Below are 22,744 nucleotides of genomic sequence, written 5' to 3'. Positions count from 1 at the left end.
TAAATCAGGCTCACTGTATCCATGTATCTTACACCTATGCCATGTCATAATATATTGATCAATAACATCAAACGCCGCTAATTTAAGAAAGGACGTCTCCTTTGGTTACATGCGGTTCACGATTGCTGTTGTATCTTTAATAAACAAACTAGACTTTATCACAAAATATTGTACAATGGTTTAACTATTCAAAAACAATAGCAATGGAAATGAGTCAGTCCAAGATATGTTTGGCCTTCCTCATTACTAATGTTTATCTTTGTGATTTTTAGTTAGCATATCTTACACTGGAGTAATAGGAAACTGAAACATCAAAACCTTGCAACATTGCTGTTTATATTAACATAAACCGCAAGAGGGTGAAGGTGTGTGTTTAGTGTGTCTATCTTGTGTTTACATTCATAAGATGAACAAATTCTAATATCATATGTTTTTCAGCATTCTCTGGATAAATCATATCATCTCATTGTAATCAGCTGTTTTAATAATTAAGGAAGCCCATCCATTATATAAAAGTATTTTAGATTCACAGAAGTTAAAAGTGTTAACACCAAAGACAGCCAATGGAATCAATAAATCCAATGTTTTATTAAAATCAGTTGTTCAAAAAGAGCTTTTCAGATATAATTCATTGAATCCAAAATAGTTGCCCCAAGGCATAATCTCATCTTGCTATGGAAATAGGAGTTTGACCTTAAATATCCTGCAACAATGACTAAATTCAATCTTTATCTTAAATGATCTTCCCCAAGTGAGAAAGCATACAACAAACCGTTTTATGGTGCATTTCTTTATACGCGGGTTCAATATTTTGCTCAAAATATATGTGTTCTTCTCATTACATTCCCTTCTAAATCTGCTATCTCCCTTTCCCTCGCCACCTCACTGTCTTTAGTCGAGGATATTTCCACTACATTAAGAAATTAATGTACCTAATGTCTTCTTTAAATTGTATTGTCAGGCATTGCCCGAGAGGGAATGAGTTAGGGTTACTATTTTCAGATCTTCTTATGCCAAACACCCTGAGGAACTAGTTTTGATGCCTGTCTGTTCTCTGCTCAATTTTTCAACATTTTTGTGCCCAGATAGTTACACAGACAATCTCCTTAGGTCCTTCCAATTAATTCAATTCAATTATGACTACAGATGCTCCTACAGAGCCTCACTACCCCCACCCAAATAGATGACAGATTTCACAATTTCGTAATAGTTAACACAATAAGATAAGAAATATGTGTTCAATATCATATACTATCTTCTGGAAAATTTAGACTTTCATTACAGCGACAAACCAACTCACTTCAAAGTCAACATTCTTGACATTGTCTTCTCAACCTCACCAATAATCCACTGCAAACCGCTCATACCCATTGACGAGAAAAGCCACATCCATCCCTATCTCCCTGCTCAGTGTATACCAGAAAAAAAAGATGAACCCAAACGAGGAAACCAAACCTTTAGATCCTTCAAAGACTTCTCCATAGAGAACCTTGTACTTGAACTTATCTGCCACCCAATCAACTTCACGTCTGAGGTCAACACTATTCTAAATAACTTTACCATTTTTTGAGAAAGCTATGCAAACCTAAACCCACCAATTAAAACATGCAAGAATAATCCAAAGCCTTCAGTACCCTGGTATACTAAAGGTCTTACTGACAACAAATGGTCTTTCTGCAGTCAGGATAGAAAATGGAAGAAAAACAGAACTACTGAGGACCACTTGATACTGAAGTACCTCAGTGCCACACTTAGACAGCTCATCGCATCAGCAAATGCAAAGTACCTTACTAACACCATCAGAAGCAGAACGTTGTTCAAGACAAACAAACACTTCATCCAAACACCCTGCTATTTCTTACTCAACAGAAGCGTGCAATGCTATTAATCTCTTCTTCAGTGAACAAATGCTGTACATCGATAATACCAAGCCTGTCTCACCTCTTACACCTACCCTGTCCCATAGAAACCCACAATGGCTATCCTTCAATGCCCTATCTCTCACCAGATCTTGCTGACATACTTAACATACCACACAACAACTTCAAATGAAAATGATTTCTTATCATTTTCCTTCATCAAATCACTCTCTGGGTATGCTCCCTTACTCCTACTTGCCCTAAGCTCTACTCAGAGGCCCACCGCCGGTAATTTTAAATGTTGTCATGCCAAATATCAAGGTTGCCTAGTCTTAAATCACCTCATGCATCTTTAATCCACCACAAGACACTGCCTGCCCCATATTTCACTCTTACCGGTTCTTGCTTTCCCCCTTCATGAGGATTTTTCCATCTTTCTCTTCCTCCTTCTTCCACTTTGTGTGGTTTTCCCTGTTTTGCTCTTGAGAAATATCTGAGGTCGAAAAATAAGTACTGGTCCCCAAAACTGAATGTAAGTGGCCACACCGGCAACCATCGGCTCAAATTAAGGACTGTACTTACATTGTCAATGTCTCCGCTACTCGTGGTGTCTTTCCAGAAGCAATCAAGATAGGCAAGAACCTACTACTATTAAAGAAACCTACAGTAGACCCTGTTGGCCTCGCCATCTACCAGCCCATCACTCAAGCATCATTCATAAGCAAGACCATTGACAAAGCAGTATATGTTCAACTCCAAAATCAAATCAATGCTAACCATCTTCTGTACGGCTCCCAGTGTGGCTTCAGATCACACTGCAGCACCGTTACCTTGCATTTCGTGGACAATGTCACCTTACCACAAATGAAGTAGAACCCTGCTGCCTGAGTTTGTTGGACCTCTTGGCTGCTTGTGACACTGTAAAGCAATCCACGCTCTTATGCACTCTTGATTCTCGAATGGGACACTTCACAAGTTATTCTCCTACTTTCTAACTTCCTCCAGTCTGACTACATGGACAGATCCAGGTCATAAAAGATCTATGTCACCTGGGGCATCTCCCTGGGTTCCATAGTGTCTCCTGTCATTTTCGACCATTACATTGAGCCACTCGGTGCTCCCTTCACAGCTAACAGCATCAACATTCAGCAATATGTTCGTGATACACAACTCTACTTGATCGTCTCCGATTCATCAAACCCTGTTTCCACACCATCGAGATCTGGATGTTCAACACCTACCTGAAGCACAGCCCAACCAAGACAGAATTCCTGTTGTTTGCCAAGAACAACAAACAAGATACAGAGCAAATGACATGAACGTTGATGACTTCAAACCCCAACCCTTTCTAAATGTTAAGGCACTTGGATTCACCCTGGACACCAACCTGACCCACAAAGAACACATTGCCAAAAAAACAAAGATGGCCTGGTACCAGATCTCTCTTCTAAAGGAAGTCAGGCCATTCCTTCCAGATATTGAACTCAGAACTGCTGTTCAAGCACTCATACAATTGCATCTGGATGGTGGTAATGCCTACTCCATGAACTCCTCGACTCCACACTGGCACACATTAGGGGAATTCTATTCTCAACAGCACGTGTCATCCATGGGGTGAAGAAATATGATCACAAACCCCCATCATGGTGGAATCCCATTACATCCCCATGCCAGCCCACAGCATCTTCAAAACCAGCTGTGTCATTTACAAAGCCACTGCAACAAGCACACCAGCTTATCTTGCAGAAAAGATCACTATTTCTTTTTGGCACTCTTGCATCCAGGACTCCTTCAGAGTGCAGACTAAGTAGAGAAAAAAGAAGAAACAAGATGACAGGCTGTTGCGTCCTCTAATAAATTGTTTTTGACAAAGGGTTGTTATGAAATTCCTTTAATTAACAATACACATCTTCAAGAAATGGTACAGTCTGCAACTGTCATTTACACATTCAATAGTCCAGAACTGAATCAGAATGGTGTTGCATAAGGAGCTATGCTGGTACCCACCAATTTACTACTATACAACACAGACCTTCTTCATCTATGCATTTTTGATCTGAAATAACAAGCCCATTTCCACCAGAACTGCCCCAATGCTGCTCCAATTTGAGAAATAGTTTAATACTCAACTATTTAAAAAAAAAAAAAAACAATGCATTAACCGTCCATAACCCAGCTACTTCTCCAATCAGTGGTTGGCTTTATGCCTACCTTTGACCCTGTACAATGCTCTGCTCCCTTTTGGCTAGGTTTCACTCTAGAAATACCATATACATAGGTACATTCGCTCTTCATTTTCCATATTCGATCTACTCTGGCACGTGTTTTCCACCCAGACATTGTTATTGAAAGAAAATTCACAGTGCTCTGTAAAAAGAACCAAAACAACGCATAACCAGGCGAATCTGGTACAATATATTACTAATCCTCAGGGAATCCAATCTCCAAAAAGCAGGAGAGGGAACAATAGCCCTGCTAAGCGCACAAGTCCAAGATCCAAGAAAGGGTGTCTTATCCAGCTATGGTTGTGTGGTGAAGTGGTACCAGAGACTGTCTTATTCCTTCCCTTTCTTTAGGGGTTTAGCCCTTATATACGATACACCGATTGTGGTTTCTTTATCTTTGTTTATTTTCTTTAAATCAACATAGAAAAATTCAGGGATATTTCTTATATGGTAGAGGGCGAGTATAATAATAATAATAATAAGGAAATTTGTAAAGCGCCTGGTTACGCCCGATGGCGTGTCCCCGCGCTGTAGTGAGTGGATGAGCAAATCCCCCCTTTCCTGCAAGTTGCATCGTACTCCCATTATTGGCGGAACAGGTACGTTTTGAGCTCGGTTCTAAAACTGCTCTCAGATGGCTCCAGCCGAAGCTGGATGGGGAGTTCATTCCATTTCCTGGCCGCCAGGAGCCTAAAAGACCTTCCACCCATCCGAGCCCTCTTCACTCTTGGGACTAGTACCAGTCCAGTTCCACTAGATCTAAGGGGGCGTGCGGGTTTGTACAAGGTAATGAGACTCAGTAGATCTCTGGGGCCCCTCCTTTGAACGATGCGGTGGCATACAGAGGGCTTTAAACATGATTCTCTTCCTGACAGGAAGCCAGTGAAGAGTATCCAATGCCCTTTTAGAATCAACCTGCCTCGGTTGTCTTAAAACAAACCGTGCAGCTGTATTTTGCATGACTTGGAGCCGGTTCAGACTTTTCACCGTGGCCCCCAGATATAGAATGTTGCCATAGTCCAGGCGTGGCGTGACGAGTGCGTGCACTAACGTCTTCCTGGCCTCAATCGGGAGGAGATCCATGGTTTTTCCAAACTTTTCAGGACACCAAAACAGGTCCCCACCACACGTCTAATCTGGGATTCAAAGGTTAGGTCAGAGTTTACCCATACGCCCAAGTTCTTTGCCAGGATGCGTGGTGTCGGAGCAGGGCCCATATCCGATGGCCACCATGCCGATGACCATATAGATGGCCCCCCCCCCCACCACGATCACCTCCGTCTTGCTGCCATTCAACTTCAGGCAGTTGTCCGCCATCCAGGTGGCAAGCTCCTGCATACATGCTCTGAAGTTGGAAGCCGCCATACCCGACGTCCGTGATAGCGAGATGACCAGCTGGGTGTCATCTGCATATGACACGATCCTGACTCCAAAACCCTCCACTATCCCAGCCACAGGAGATACATATAAATTAAATAGAGTAGGGCTAAGGATAGATCCCTGAGGCACACCCTGGTTCAGATTGACAAAATCGGAGTAATATGCCCCCTGCCTGACCTGTAAGCTACGTCCCATCAAAAATTATTGTATCCACTTGAGAGCAGAAAATGAGACACCACCTCTGTTGAGACACTGTAGCAAGGTGTACTGTGCCACAGTGTCGAAGGCGGCGCTCAGATCTAAGAGAATGAGAGCCATTTTCTGTCCCTCATCTGCTCCCTGCCTAATAGTCTCCATGGCCATAAGTAGGGCTGACTCTGTGGAATGTAGTGACCGGAAACCAAATTGAGTGTGATGCAGGAGGTTAGCTTCTTCCATATATGCCATAAGCTTGGTGTTGGCAATCTTTTCTGCTACCTTCGCTATGTACGGTAGCAGTGAGATAGGACGGAGATTGTCCAGCTTCTCAAAGCTGATGTTGGATTTCTTCCGGAGTGGCAAGACCACCGCCTTTTTCCAACTAGCCGGCACCGTATGCGTATTAAATGTGACATTTAGAAGGTGCCTAATGTATGGCTCAAGAGTTATAGCACTCTCCCCAAGCAATTTAGCTGAGGCCGGATCTCTAGGAGAGCCTAATTTTACGGCCCTGCAGATACTGCAGAGACCCTCTGGGGTGTGGGGGGTTATAAAGCATTCTAGCCTCAAGCTTACCCCAGCCCCTCCAGTTAATTCCATAAAGTCTGCCACTGTTTTCCTAATACCCGGAGAGGAGGAATAGATCTTTTCCACTTTATCAGAGAAAAAAGCCGCAATACGGTTGCAAGAATCTACTGATCCCTCAGCATCAACAGTATGAGCTGCTAGTGAGGAGATCTCTTTATAGATCTTAAATAGTTCCTTAGAGGAACTGCCCGCTGCTCCGATTCTCTCTGCATAATAAGTGGTCTTAGCCTGTCTGATAAGTCTTTGGTATTTTCTTCTCTGTTTTAAATATCTCATTTTGCCCTGATTAAGAAAGCCTTTCCACCACTGTCTCTCCAGGTGTTTACATTCTGTTTTGGCTAAGCGAAGGGCATCATTATACCAAGCTGCGGATTTCTGTACTCTATTTAGAGTTTTAATCTGTCGCAGCAGGGCAGTACTATCCAGTGCTTCAGTCATGCGTCTGTCTAAATTGATGGAGGCAGTCTCAATATCAGAACCCCCTGGTGCCCCACCTGAAACCAGAGCTGCATTCAATGTGGACCGTGAGAAGCCTACCCACTTGCGACACAGGTGGTTAGCGCTGGTTGCTCCTGGGTTTTGGATTCAGGGGTCTTAACCACAAAGGGAACGAAAAAGTGGTCAGACCAAGGTATGGGTATAGGGATATTAACATCAATACCCTGCCAGTTGGCAAATACAGGATCCAGCAGATGGCCATGTTGATTTGTGGGTACCCTTGATTTCAAATCAAATTGCAGTGATTTTAATTCCTGACATAGATCTGATGCCCCACCGTTAAGGGAGTCCTCAAAGTGAATATTAAGGTCACCCAGCAGAAAAAATGTATCATTCCATAGAGCTACGTCTATAATCCCTTCCAAAAGGCTAGGCACAAACCGCACCTGTGACCCAGGAGGTCTGTACACTAGAAACCCTTTCAGCATATCATACGCACTGACTCTGACCGTGAATAGGCCTGCCTTACTATCCACTATGGTCGCAGGTTCCAATAAGCAACCTAGTCAGACCCTCCAGTTTATCGCGATTTCGCGATTCACGAAAAAATCGTGAAATCGGCAGATTACCGCGGTGGCCGCGATAATAACCATATTGGCCGCGATATTTACAAAAAAGTGTCTCTACCGGGAGACAGCAAAACAAACAATGCCTTTTATTGGCTGTGCGCCGCCCCCCCCCCCCCCACTCGTGTGTGTCAGCAGCTTCCCGGGACACACACAGACAGTCAGTTTTTGAGCTGCCAGCCGCACCCGAGTACTTCACAGGTCATTAAAAGACCTTTCACTTGTTAATGAGGCTTTGTTTTTCACGACCCCGCCTGTTATCCTCGGCTCTGGCAGGTGTCAGGGGCTTGCGGTGGTTTTGGGGTCGGTGTGTGTCATTGCACGAGAAGCCAACCCCCTGGGTCCTCCCATTAGGGGCATATTTTTCTTTTATGGCTGGAAGGGGGGAGGGCGCATTCTTTTTATCCTTTCCAGGCCGGGCCCCCGGGTTACGACCTGTGAAGCGCCTCGTTGTGGGTGTCGTGAGTTGCACGGGGGCCCCGTCCGCAGTCTAGACTCGCAGCGGGGCTTCTAAGCCCTGGCACGGCCCTCCCTAGGAACAGGACTCATTTCTGCATCATTTGTACTCTGCGCCTGCCCCTCGGATCCCAGGCAGGAGCCATGACTTCAGAGGCAGGAGAGCTTTGGGGGCAGAAACCAGACATGCGGGGGGGGGTTAGGAGTGGGTGAGTGCCTGTCACTCAATCCCTGCATTGCATCCGCGCTGGGGCGGCCCTGATGGAGACAGGTATGTTCTCCCCGATTCTGGGTACACGGATGGAGGAGGCCTGTTGTCTTGTTTTGTCTTTATTTCACTTCTTAGGAGGGCACAGGTCCTAAAAAACAGAAGTGGGGGGGGGGGTCTAACCAAGTTAGGCAGCATAGCGCGTGACATCACATTGAGTGACATCATTGAGCCCGACATGGCACGTCGCATCACAGGAAGTGGCATCAAGACCCATGACCTCACAGGAATTGACATCACAAAATGTGACACAAAATTTTAGACCTCACACTTCTGTTTAGCCCAACTAGCAGATGGAGAATTGCAATTCCAAGGGATAACAGCCTTCACCTGTGGGCTGCTTCCTCTATTCCATATTCCAGATTGCCTAATCACAGTGGAATACTCTGATAAAACAGTTTCCATTGATTTAAGGCTGAAAATAAATGCTTATGAGTAAAATAAAGTGCCGCTAAAATGCCGCTAAATTTCCATATTTGTGCCGCTAAATTTCCATATTTGTGCCGCTAAATTTGCGAATCCATGCCGCTATATCCTGGGGGGTCTGTAGTGTGTGTTTAAACACAATGGCTACCCCACCACCTCTGCCAGCCATCCTATCAACCCTGGCAATCTTATAGCCAGGAGGAAGGGCCTCAATAATATCTGGCTCTGAGTCAGTGTCCAGCCACGTTACCGTAAGGAATAAGAGGTCAAGTTCCTTGTCCACTAGAAGATCAAAGATATCCAAATTATGTTTCACCATGGATCTGCAGTTAAGCAGGCCACAGGCCAACCCTGTGTCCCCTAACTTTTGTTTGCCTGTAGTGCTGTCGCTGAACGGGCAGTGGTTACAGCTATTATTTGAATCCACTTGCATACTGTGGCTACATGCACTAGGTACCTTGGGGCGGAGATCATATAGTTGACCCAGACTCCATTGCACACAGGACATAAAATGACCAGAGTTTCTGGCCCCGGTCCCCGAACGGCCGCGGACGGCTGCAGACGGGCTTGCCTTTGGCGCGCCTTCGGCGCGGCCGCTCTCCCATGCGCCCTATATCCTGTGCAGGGCTGCAGCCACTAGACCGCTGACCGTGGAACCGGAAGTGCCTTTGCTCTTCCTTCCATGCCCACCGCGCAACGGCGCTAGTCACCACGTCGGACCGGGGCGGGAAGGAGGGACAGACAAGCAAGGCCCCCGGCGAGTATCTATATCACCCCCCCCACTGGCTGTACAGCAACCAGCCTCAGGTACAGTTAAGCGCCGGTGTTGGAAGGGCGACCCCCGGGGAGGCCAGAATATGTACCTGACCACCCTGCGACCCACCTCTCCTAGGAACCCTGCCGAGCACTGGCGGGAGACCCTTCAGGGGAAGAGTCTCGAATCTAGGATCGCACGCGCTGAGCTAGCACCACTCGACAAAGGGACACCACACTGTAGGTTTTCAGGAAAACGTATTCTTTATATCTCAAGTAAATGGATCTTTATGATCCGCCGGATTCTTATGTACAAGTAGAGCAAGGGCTCAAAGAGTCTTGGTAGGGATTAGGGTAGCGAGACAGTCTTAGTGTTCAAGATAGGTGCAGGTGCGTATCCGGCGCACAGCTCTCAATCCTCGAGCTGGGGGATACCAGTAGATCTTGGGTCCAGCCGGACCAGGATAGTCTCGGAGCCGCGACCACGTCCGCAGGGCTCAGATGGTTCTCGGGGCAGAAGTCCTTCTCTGCCGGGTAGGAGCCGCGACGACGTCAGCAGGGCTCAGATGGTTCTCGGGGCAGAAGTCCTTCTCTGCCGGGTAGGAGCCGCGATGATGTCAGCAGGGCTCAGATGGTTCTCGGGGCAGAAGTCCTTCTCTGACGGGTAGGAGCCGCGACGATGTCAGCAGGGCCCTTCTAGTTCCAGGATACAACTGCCTTTTTCGTCCCAGAGCACCCCTTGATATATGACTGCTCCTCTTTGATGTCCGGAGTCCTCGCAGGCAGAGGTCTTGGCACCTGGGGGCCGCTTGTTGGGGGTTCCTCCCACGCTGCCTCTTTCATCCTTTCAAGTTGGGTCTGGAGGGTTCCCAGACACGTAGGAGGCTAGGAGCCAGCCCTCAGGGAGGCCGGATGGGCGATCGAAACCCATCTCTCGAGGGGAGGTGGGAGGTGTGATCGAACTACTCCTCCCTCTCTCTCTCACGGGGAGCGCTCTACCCCCCAGCCGGGTATGGCGCGTCTAGGGCCGAGGTCGCGCTGGGGCCGGGGGCGGCTATCTTAGGTGCAGGGGAATGGGCACCGGGGGCCTATAGGGTTTGGGTGCATCTGGTACTGGGAAGATGGAGGGGGAAGGACAGGGAGGTCCTGTGTCGTGTGTGGGGATCATGGAGGGAATGGTTGGGTAGGCCGGGGTAATCAGGGGCCTGGTGTGGTGCACGGGTCAGGGAGGACCTCGCCACGAGGCCGGGTCCAACAGCCGGTTTCCAAAGTGCAAATGCAGGGTTTAAAATGCTGGATTTAAAATGCAGGAACACAATCAAGTTTTAAAACAAAGTTTTAAAATGCTATTTAGGATAGCGCGAATTCCACTCAGCAGGGAGTAACACCACTAGCAGCTCAATGGCACTGCCACTGCCCACTCACCACACGCGGCTGCTCTCCCATGTGCCCTATATCCTGTGCAGGGCTGCAGCCACTAGACCGCTGACCGTGGAACCGGAAGTGCCTTTGCTCTTCCTTCCACGGCCTCCACGCAACGGCGCTAGTCGCCGCGTCGGACCGGGACGGGAAGGAGGGACAGACAAGCAAGGCCCCCGGCGAGTATCTATATCACCTCCCCACTGGCTGTACAACAACCAGCCTCAGGTACAGTTAAGCGGCGGTTTCCAAAGTGCAAATGCAGGGTTTAAAATGCTGGATTTAAAATGCACGAACACAATCAAGTTTTAAAACAAAGTTTTAAAATGCTATTTAGGATAGCGCGAATTCCACTCAGCAGGGAGTAACACCACTAGCAGCTCAAGGGCACTGCCACTGCCCACTCACCACACGCGGCCGCTCTCCCATGCGCCCTATATCCTGTGCAGGGCTGCAGCCACTAGACCGCTGACCGTGGAACCGGAAGTGCCTTTGCTCTTCCTTCCACGCCCTCCACGCAACTGCGCTAGTCGCCGCGTCGGAGGGGGCGGGAAGGAGGGACAGACAAGCAAGGCCCCCGGCGAGTATCTATATCACCCCCCCACTGGCTGTACAGCAACCAGCCTCAGGTACAGTTAAGCGCCGGTTTCCAAAGTGCAAATGCAGGGTTTAAAATGCTGGATTTAAAATGCACGAACACAATCAAGTTTTAAAACAAAAATTTTAAATGCTATTTAGGATAGCGTGAATTCCACTCAGCACGGAGTAACACCACTAGCAGCTCAAGGGCACTGCCACTGCCCACTCACCACACGCGGCCGCTCTGCCATGTGCCCTATAGGATGGTCTTCTCATCACTTCGGTGGCCTTTGGTATGCCTCCTCCTTCTTCTTTGTAGCTTCTGTTTTAATATTGTGGCACTCGAGAAGGGTAGGGAAGAGGCAATGAAAGAAAACAGAAAACAAAATTTTAGGCTACTGCCTTTTCATAAGGTTAAATAAAAGAGAGGGTATGTGCACCTTCACCAGTGTTCCTAAGTGCAAAGTGCCTACGTGAGGGAAGTTATTTTCGTGCAAGCTGCAATGTGGTTTTTATTCCTGCCCATCAGCCCCGTAAAGAGAAGGCACGCACAGCGGGCACTTGCCTGGTCTGCCGGAGCCGTGGTCTGGTGAGATCCCGCCTCCTCAGTTCTTCTCGGAGTGCCAGTCTCGCTCACAGTCCTAAAAGAGTGCTGTCCCGTAGTTGCTCCCTCGTCTGCCTTCTCCGGGTCCGGAACTGTAAGTTCGTTCTCCCCGCCGGGACACCTTCCGTCTGCCTCCTCTTGGTCCGGGACTTTAGGATCGTTCTCCCCGCAGGGAAAGCGGCGCCAATCGCCAAAGTGCAGAGAAAAAGGACCTGCCAAAGGAAAAGGTAAGAAGGGAAACAGAACAGGACCCCCAAGACACTTGCTAACTAAAAGACATGACAAAATTTACATCCAGAAGTAGTCAAGAAGTCATTGTGAAGTAATAAAATCTCATCCTGAAATAGTCATGAAGTCAACAAAAAGTAATCTGCGCACATCCTCCAGTTGTTGTAAAGTAATGGAGAAGTAATCTGATCTCATACCTTAGTTTTCGTTGAGTCATTGTGAAGTAATCTGCTCTCATTCCTTAGTTGTCATGTAGTAATCCTATAGTAGTTAAATATAATCACACATTTCTCAATGATGTAATCATAACTAGTTAAGTAGAAGCTGTTATTGTGATGACTCTAGAGTCATTTCATGTAAATATTCCACCATATACTTAGCTCCCAGGTTTCCCAGGTCCATGTGTGATGTGCTACTCCATTTAGGGTAACTAGGCGTCCTGGATTTGCCAGGGCAGTCATGGTTTTATGGCTGCTGTCCTGGCAGATTTTACTAAATTTGTCTCATGTCCCAGTTTTCAGGAGCGGGTGACAGAAATCAGCGAAGGGCACATTTGTATGTGTTCCAAAGCAGGACAAGATAGCAGCTCTTATCAGACAGCATTTTAATTAACAGGCAAAATGATGGGCATAAAAAGTGCATCTTATTTCCTTAGTATGTCTTTGTCAGTATTTCTGTGAAAATGAGCACGGTCATTTAGTACCCCTCGAATGATGTAAAATTGTAGTCCTTTTCTACCATTTTTGGCAAATGTCACAATTTTTAGTTTTCAAAGTCTGGTCCCTCTAGCTCCAGTCCAGGTGTTTCCTTTGTATTCTGGGATGTATAGCGCTGCTTTACAATTGAATAAACAAGACTACAAGCCCCAGATTGCAAATAAAAAATCTAGACTGGATGTGCCTATAACGCATGGACCAGTGAAATTTGCCAGGACTGTCAATAGGCATACTTCAGGATAGTTTGGGATGCCTTCGCCAGATAATTACAAGAATAAACCAGCTGAACTAATTGACTGACTTCAGAATTACTCCTGGAAGATCTTTCTTTTAACTCTAATCACTATAAAGTATTGTTGCACAATTTCTTACTAGAGTTGCCACTTTGTCCGCATTTTACCAACCTGGCCGGTGTTTTTCTATGGAGGACAGGAAATAACGGTGGCAACTATAACATGTCACACAGAAAGCATTAAAATGTTTGCCATGATAGTACTGAAAAACATGGAAATGTCACACATAAATGCAGTGAGAACTTCTTAGCAATTGATGGATTGCTTATACACATATTCAATTTTTCTGCTACTAATTACTTTTTTAACCAATGTTATGTCATGTGGATTTGTAAAGCGCAGTGAATCACCTGCTAGGTTATCCAGGTGCTGAGCAGGGCAAGGGACAGAAAAAGTTGGACAGATGGAATCATGCCCATTTTTTCTAGAAAAGCCAGGTCCTGAGCTTCTTTCGGAAGTCCATGAGGGAGGGAGCGGTTCTGAGGTGTTTTAGGGTGTTGCTCCAGGCTTTGGCTGCCATGTATGAGAAGGATCGTCCCCTGCATCTGGTCTTCTTGATCCGAGACATGTATGCAGTAGCCTGGGACACTGACCGAAAGTGTCTGGCTGGTTGGTAGAAGTTGAGGCGGTGGCTGAGATATGCTGGACTGATTTTCTGGATGGCTTATAGGTATGCATGATAAGCTTGAATTTGCATTTTTCCTGGACTGGGAGTCAGTGGAGTGCGTTGAGGTACGGTGAGACGTGGGAATAGCATGTTAGAGAGTTGCTTTGATTTCTGAGACAATACTTGTAATGTTAACACATACATGCCAATAGACCCGAATTCAGGCAGGACAATCACGCTTTCTGAAACCAAAAGGTCTTTATTTTGAATGTCTCCCACCTGCAATTCCCTCTATTTCAATAGAAGTCAATGGGGGAAATACATTTTCCGTTTATATTTTTGAAATGTTCCACTTTCCGCTTCTAAAATGTTGCCATGTATGGTATACAGCAAATCAACAAGTCCCAATATGTCACTTTTTCTACTCAAACGCTAGAAGTGGTGGAATTTTACACATAAATTGACAGCTCCAGCATCTGTCAAAGCTCCAATTAATGCAATTCCTTGAAGACATAGTTAGCATTTATTCCCTAGAAGGAGAAAAGACTGCAAGGCACAAATTCCCTTAGCCTTATGTAAGCAATTGTTGTTCTTCCGCCATATTATGAAAATGAAAACGTTGCCACTGAAAGTAAGAGGAACGGCATGCGAAAAATTAAATGGTTCAATAAAAATCTCGCTTTAAATTTATGTGTACCGAATACCTGGTCAGTGTTACTTTGTGATGCAAAAGTTCAACAGTTTATTTTACAATACATTGTTGCATATTTACTGTTAGCTTCCAAACGATAATCAAGATCATGTGCTGTAATGTCAGACAGCCACGTTTCTGTATTCTAGTGTTATTGATTATTGCGCACTCCAGCGCTGAACTGTGCATCAACAGGAACGAGTCTGTCCCTCCAACATGGCCGCCGAATTTACTGGCGCGAGGCGAGCCCAGGGAAAAACTGGCTCGCGCAAGATCCGTCCTAACGTCTCCGGCGGGGTAAAGGAGGACGCTGAGCCTAGTGCGCACGCGCCTCCGGCGGCCTCGGCGGCTTCTCAGTACTGGCTTAGCAAGCGGGCGACCGCGGTGCTTTGTGGGAATCCCGAAGGGAGTAAAATGGCGGACCTTGCGAATGAAGGTAAGGGAGGGGGCGGCGGCCGTTGGGTAGCTGGAGAGGTTCTACTGGCTTGAAAGCGCTAATTGTACCCATGCCTTTCCCTTGGGAAGAGGGGGTACTGGTCGGCCAGACGGGAAAGTGGGGTAAAGGCACCGGACGGGGGGGGGGGAGGAGGCGAGAGCGCGCCCATTTCTTACATGGAAATAAACCAGGCCTCCCCGGTTGGGCGGGGGCATACTTTAGGGCAGCAGGCGGGCCGGAGCCGGCTGCCACCCCGCCTCCCCACCCATCACTGACATAACAAAGGTTGCGCGCTCACAAGGCACTTGTGTTTACTCACACGGGCACCTGCTCCTCCTGATAGGCCGCTATCTGTGGGTTGTGTATCAGCTGAAGTCATGGCAATATCCTTCCTGTATATACTTTTAACCGGCGTTTTATAGCAACGTTTGGAAATACCGCCAGACAGCTCTCCACCCGGTTGGATGCCTTGAGGTCTCATCTGTTCAACTTTGATGGCAACAATACCCAGTAAATCACGTGTTTGAAATTCAGAACTGATATAAATGTACAGTGAGCCCGTTGAAACCTACCACACGGTTGCTTGCTATAAATAATGTAAATAGTTTGTTGACACTCAATGACCTATCTTTGTTGACACTCAATGACCTATCTTTGTTGACACTCGGTGACCAATCTTTAAATAAGTTAACCGCGATCAAATTGGTCTTACATTGCTTCAAAACTTCTTTAATAGTGACCGTGAACAATCTCCACGCAGACAAGGTGTGAAAAGTTGCTAAGGAAATTTATTTAGTAGTATCCAACGAAGAGTGTCACCAGCCAACTGGCCAGCCCTTCAAAACTACACATTCTATAGAACGAGAATGTTGCATCAACACTCTTAGCTATTTAACAATGCAACAGACCGCTTTCGTTCTTCTGTTTACTTTTTTTTAAACAAACCTCCAATATGCAAATTTAGTTTACATCTCGTGATTGCAGTTATGCGATGGCTTTGTCAAAGGAAAGACCACGAGTGCAGCAGGAGGGTGGTTGTTATATAGCTCTGTTTATAGCCACACGCTCTAAAAAGTTCAAGTCGTGGTCAGACACACTCAAGTGCAGTCCAAGTTAATTCTATTGCTTGTCTGGAGACGTTATGCGCAGGCTCAAATTCTTCAGCCGGGTCACCTGAGGACGGTTGGTAACCCTAACTTCCATTGCCTTTTGTACTTAGTTTATGTTCATATTTATTTAGGCTACTGCAGCACAACTCCGTCTCTCATCTCCCAGTGTAACAACTGATCTTGGCTTCACGTTCTATGGAACGCGAAGACAGAGCGCGCGCAGCAAGATGTACATAAAATGCATAACACAACAGCATGCATCCGTAATTGGTGATCTAGCCATGTGCTCAAACCTGTGTTGTGATATAATCTGCAATTAAAAAGAAACGAATGGCATAATAAAAATGCGACATCACTAGGTAAACGATGGCTTTATAAACGAATATATTGAAATCATATTGCGGGACATACGTAGTGGTATTTTTCCAAAAATGTTAGTTGTCGAGGTGCTCATTACTGACACTTGAAGTCAAACAAGAGAATATTCGAAGTTAAATAATTGTAGTTTTATTTTTGAGCACGTCGTTGACAATATATAAGGCGTCCGTTTTTTTTCTGAACGTGCAGACAAAAAGCCATCAAGTTCTGTCTGTCTAGAAGTTTAAATAGGGACAAAAAGACACAAACAGACCGTAATAAAGTGTGAGGCCGGTACCTACGCAGAATATAGGAAGGCGAGATTAAATAAATACCGAGCTTTCGTAATAAAGCTTTAAACTGTTGATGTGCATGTATGTTCTTTAGTACAATGCTGACTGTTTATCCAGGTGTATTGCACATGAGTGATTATAAGCTATGGTTTCTTACGGCCGAAACCCTTCAGGCATCCGTGCGCACGGGTATATTTGTACATTAAATGAATTTGCAAATAAACCTGTTGCATGCCGATTTTATTCACAAAATAAATATGGGTAAATTGAAATAGAAATGTATAAATAATACATGCCAATAAACCTGTAGCCCTGGGTGTCGAGTGCACAGCGGAGCTCGAAGCCCTGACTGATTGACCGCATATGACAGACTAGTTAGGACCGGTGCCAAAAACACATTTCCCCCGCATTACGTTTTTCTGTATATAGGGACTGTGACATCAAGTACGCAAATACAGTGCTACAATTTCAATGTAGCACATCTTGCTAGAATTCCTCTTTCAAAGTATGTTATGTTCACCACCAGTGCCACGAATAACATTTGGGAGTTTTAACGAAGTGAACCATCTGCTTTACTCAATTTGGTTTTTAGCAGAATGAAAGACTGGTGTGAGAGGTGACATTTTGACCCTAATGTCCTCTTTTAGAACGGAATGTTGACTCGGGAGTAATTCTCAAATTGTGTTGCAGCTTATGGTTGCACAGTTTATTTTCCAGTTTCCCGACACAGAACAAAATAACTTGTGCACATCATATTTCACTTTTTTGGCATTTATCTAGAGAACATTTGCCACCCACCTGGCTTTAATCTTCATAGTATTTCCATATTATATGCTGTTATACCTCATTTCCGTGACCCAATAACTTTAAGTAGAATAAATACATGTGCAGTTATTTTATTCGTTGCTCAGATACTAAATGAGATTTTGGGTATTATCACTTGTTACCTCCTTAGAAAGACGCACCTAAAGTCAGAGAAAAACTGATGGTGTTCACAGAAAAATAAAATACCAGTTTAAAAGCTATCTGAATTGTTGCAAGGCAGCAGTGGATTAGCACAAAACGTTCTAAGTACCACTAATACTGCTTTAAGCTATGTAAGTCCGATCATAGAGTACATTATTGAGGCAGCGCTTTCTGCATTTCCGGGCAAGCAACGCTGGGATTCTTTTCACTTCACAGCCAGTTTATCTCTCCCCATAGAGAATACAGTTGACACACATTTTGTCCAACCAAATATCAGGACTTCTTCAAGGCCACAACATTTTGTATGCTATTAATTTTAACATGTTCTTTTTTCCTGTCTTCTATGTGTTACATTACATGGTCATGTCACAACTAGTGTTGTGTTGATCAGAGAGGTCTATAATTCTGATGTAAGGCTTACCTGGCACGTGAAATAACCAAACTTTTCTAGTATTATGTACCCTCGTTTTTCACATTTTTAGGTGTCGTCTACCAGATAGCCTCTAGCTGTTTGTAGACCACAGCCTCTTGTGGACCGTACCAGAAACTTACAGATCGCTTAGAGCCCACTGCTTCTTGCCATTTGTTGACCATATTGCCACTCTCATTAGCTTGCCTCGTAATCAATGCCTTGCCTTCATCTTCTTGTATGTTCCTACCCTGGAGGATAGCCTCTTGATGGGCCTTATGATTGTTTGGCTGGATTGTATCCTTCCACTGCTCACACTTAGGGAACTTCTCTTTTTCGTCTTTTAGAATTCCATGAGTGTGCACATGTTCTAGGTTTATTGTGTGTGTGTCTGTGTGCTCCTCCTCCCAACCAGCTGCACACCCCCATGCTCTTTGTTGCTTTCTGCCTCCACTTCGCCTTTCCATCACATACTGCTTTTCCTTTCGATTCTCTACCTTACCGGCATATTAAGCCTTGCTCCCTTCTATCTTTTCCTTTGCAATCATTTTACCCTTAACTCTCGCCATATCCTCTCCAACCTGCTCTCTTCATTCCCTCCTTTGATGTTTATTCCACCTCTCTTGATAATCAATCAATATATATATATTTGTAATTGGTGGGCACAAGTGAATTCTTCTTAATATCCAAGTTGCATTTGTCATCTTGGACTAGAAAATAAGAAAAGATGTCCACCATGTCATTCAGTAGGTGTGTGCATGTATGATGCGTGCTCGTCTTCTGAATGGTGCATCTTCTTGACGTCATGACACATACACTTCATGATGTATAGCACTGACACAAACATTGTCATGGGCCAATAGATCACACAGGTCAGCCCTCTTTGCCTTATACTTTGTGTGTGGGTGTGTGTGTGTGTGATGTGTGTGTGTATTACATAAGGAAACGGTTCACATGATTTGTATACATACTTCCAAAGCCTTGAAGGAGTCTTGGTTGTGAGGCTGAACCGGTGTATGTATTGTATTTCTTCTTCAAACAATTGCAATTCCTGGCAAGTGGAAAGACCCTGGATTTCGAAAGCCAGCTTTAAATAACTTATTGTGTGTACATTCCTGATCAGTTGAATTTGGTTTGTTCCAACCAAAAACTAAACTCCATGGAGTGTCATATAACACTAAATCTGCACCACATTTTTTTTCAAGCATCACTTGGTTAAAGGAATGCAAATTGTGCGTGTAGAAAATGTAACCAGAGTCTTTCAGTTGTGTGACATTACAAGTGGTAGTCAGGGTTGCAGAAACTTGAAATGCATATATTGAAGTAAAGTTGCGATGAACAGGTCACACAGCAACGTGAGTCTGAAAACATTCTACAATTTAAGTACTAATCGTGAGTAGCAGGGTATAACGAGGGAAGGTGAGGTTGATTTAGGGTTTGGGTGAGGAATGTTTGAGGGGACATGCATTGATGATTTTATTCGAACAGAACAGAAATCTTGTTTTATTAACACAAGCGTAAAGATGTGGGTAAGGCTGAGCTCCACTCAGATTGATACCTTCCCGTGATTATTGATTTGTAGATGGGATTGCTGAGCAGGTCATTAGAACGGCTCCTTATAAGAACACCCTCTAATCTGCATATTGACCATTCCTCCTGGACAGACCAGGGTAGGGCTGCTGTATAAAAAAAAAAATCTGTTCCACTTTATGATAATGCAGGTGTCTTTAGAGCGTAATGTAGCTCTGTACTGAATTCGCTTGTGTTATGAACCCAGATTATCAGTCGGATGGTTTGGTGAAGTGGCAACCCTTCTTACAGCAGATCAGAGGCTGCATCTCCGCTTTAAATATTCCAGTCCATTTATTTGAGGTAAACAAATCACTGTCGTTCTTTCTCAGGTGTGCTGCGACGTTTTTGCCCTGGCAAACGCGAAGTGATTAGTCCAAGAGTTTACTCTAAATAGCAAGCCCTGTCGGATTTCTCATACATACTTTTATAAATTTCAATCTAGAGGCACAAAAGCAGCTGTCAAACTTAAATTTATCAGGCCTACTTTAGCATGCCAAGAAACTTAAATGGTATTCTTAACAATGATGCCAGATGGTGTTGAAGTAATAGGGCATCTCAGGTCAGATTTGAGTGTATGCATTCCTATTATCATACCTTATTTTGACTGGATTATATAGTCACACAGCTAGGTGCAGCCTGACTCCTCGCCATAAATTTGCTGGAAGAGAGTGGCAAAACTCGTACAAATCAAAGTATAATTCAAGTAAAACTTTTGTTTACTTCATGTTGGTGTCAGATCATTTAGGTGACTGATGTACATTGCCATTTCCTTCCAAAGTAGGTCACTGGGATAGAGCAATATCGCTTCACAAGTATTCCTACCAAAATTGGTCTTTCCCACTTTATCTTCTCGATGTGTTTTAAAGTGGCCAAATTTCAGCTATAGTGAAAGGTAGAAACCCTACCCAATAATTGTATAGGTGTGTGATGCCCTGACCTCTTAGTTGACTTTGCTCTCCCTTGTTTTGACAATGAACCATGTTTGTGTGTGTGACTGTTTTTTTTATCAAGCACCAAATGTCACAAACATTAATTACTATAACTTGCAGCTCTGTTTTGGTCGGATGCATGTTATCATTTCAGACAGAAGATGTAGTGCAACCACTGCAAGATTGATAGCACTGTTCTCTGAGATTCTTGCTGGTCGAAAGTGCCTAATACGTCTATATTTGTTGTTTGTTTAGTTATTTAGTTGGCATAGCAATAAAAAAAGAACCAAATGCAGTGATGCGCCCGAAGCCTATGCTTTAAAGCTTTTTGTGGTGGGTGTCTTGGAGCTACATTAATTCTGCCAAACATCAGCCTGTAGCCAGTCTGCCCACCTTCAGAGGTTTCACTACATTTAAACGTGGTGGAACCAGCTAATTTCATAGATTAGGGAAAGTTATGAGACAAAGATAACTTGGAAGGGGTGTGGGTACATGGTGTGTTTTTTTTTTTTTTGGGGCCCTGCGCTCTATAATAAATAGCTTTTTTCGTTCCAATCATTTTGTAAAAATCTAAATATCTCAACATGGTAGTCTTACTCAGAATTGAAATCAATATGGACTTAAAGTAAAGGGATCTGTGTCCAAGACTAGTGTGTTTATGTGAAGTCATGTTTTGGTCTTTGCAAAGAATACTGTTTGTCCTGAGCATTCTGGAGGGGAGAAACCAAAACTGTAAATACTCAACTCATGCCCTGTTGAAATGCGAGCTTGACAGAACTGGTAGTGCAGATAGTAAATTATTGTATACAACAGTCCTCGAAACATTATAAAAATTTAACTAGACCTGCAGGTCTAGTGACTTGACTTAAAAAAAATCTGCTGGACCTACTTGTAATGCTATTGACCCATAAACTGGTTTCAAATGATGTGATCGTGGGCAAATATTTTTATTAATTGAGCCGCCATTTTCTTCATTATCACATATGAGAGCACCTCCAAATCGATGAGTTCAGCATGTCTGTTGTACAAAACTCTTTTGTTTGATTTAATAAAGATTTTTTTTTCCATATATAATACAAATATAGCCACATATAGGATACACATGACCCCTTACTTGATTTTGGTTCATTAACAGCATTGTCATCAGGGCGGGGGCAGGAATGTTTCTCAAATCATGTTTTAAAAGCTATCACGTTTAATAAATGCATTACTAAAGCATGCAGTGGTAGCACACTGTCATTTGTAAACAGATTTTACATTGGAATGGCCACTAACGTTCACATTGACATGCAGCCTTACTGATAAAATAATATAGTATACAAACAATAATGTTTGTAAATAGTTTCTGCAAATATGTCTCATTTGCACATCATCAAGTAAAGTGTTCTGGTTTGTTTTGCTCCTATTTAGCTCTTTGTTTGGATCACACTTCTTAATTACAAAAACATTAACATTTTCTTTTTGTAATTCCTGATATATTGTAAAATATTTGTTATTAATTTACAGGATATTTAAATGTTATGTGTTAGAGAAAAATAACTGACACCTGACTTGACAAAAACCGTTAATTCTAGTAAGAGAGAGAAAATTAAACCTCATTTTCCAAGCAGCAATTAGTTAAAAGATGGGGGGAGCAGGGAATTGGGGGGGGGGGGGGGGGTGAAAGAAAGTGCAAAAGGAAATAAAGGAAGCAACAACCAGCCAAACTTTATGCACAAACTCAATCCGATCTTCAACCAGATCTTGCTCTCATAGAAATCTACTCCGACAAAGGAGACCCACTAAGCGGCACTGCAGAAGAGAGAAAAGACAACTCCAAAAATGCTGCACCACTCTCTTCCAACCAAAAATATATACTAAATTCTGCTTCTTGAAAGACACAGGATCTGCTCTTATCATGTGTCTCTGGGGTTCAGGGCTTGCAATCGCCCCCTCAACCACTAGAAAGTGGAAGTCACATGGAAGAACACCATCCTTCAGACAAAATCCGCTAAATCCAGACTAGGATTAGGGACCGACCAGATCTCCACCATGGCCCTAGGACTTCCGGACCATACTATGCCTGCACTGCACAAACTGGGCACACAGCCTAGTTGATTGCAGCAGAGGTCAACACAGCTTACAAACATGATCCGGAGCTAGTCTCTGCCCGCTCCCCTTAGTGGACCCAAAACTGGAACATAGAACCACCTAATCTGCGGTCAAGAAAAGACACCAGCATCAGGAGGAAGAACTTCAAAACAAATGAGCCACTAACTATAAAGCATTTGGACAACCCGACGTCTCCAGACCAGGGCCAAAATGGACGGGACCAGCTTC

General features: G+C 44.4%; 1 protein-coding gene across 9 annotated transcripts in view; it reads left to right on the top strand.

The window, feature by feature from the left end:
- Positions 1 to 14,653: 14,653 nt before the first annotated feature.
- RANBP3 (RAN binding protein 3) overlaps positions 14,654 to 22,744 on the top strand; it is a 355,000-nt gene continuing 346,909 nt past the window's right edge. For 2 of the 9 annotated variants that reach the window (XM_078669890.1, XM_078669897.1), the window contains exon 1: positions 14,655 to 14,790. In XM_078669890.1, the coding sequence (XP_078526016.1) occupies positions 14,769 to 14,790 (22 nt within the window). In that variant the 5' untranslated portion in view covers positions 14,655 to 14,768. Of the gene's footprint in view, positions 14,791 to 22,744 lie in introns of all 9 variants that reach the window. The other 7 variants (XM_078669894.1, XM_078669889.1, XM_078669896.1 and 4 more) reach the window with 5 other exon arrangements.

The sequence above is a fragment of the Lissotriton helveticus genome, chromosome 12 (assembly GCF_964261635.1).
Source record: "Lissotriton helveticus chromosome 12, aLisHel1.1, whole genome shotgun sequence".
NCBI lineage: Eukaryota > Metazoa > Chordata > Amphibia > Caudata > Salamandridae > Lissotriton > Lissotriton helveticus.
Note: the sequence above shows the minus strand (reverse complement) of the source record. Positions and strands in the feature narration are given on the sequence as shown.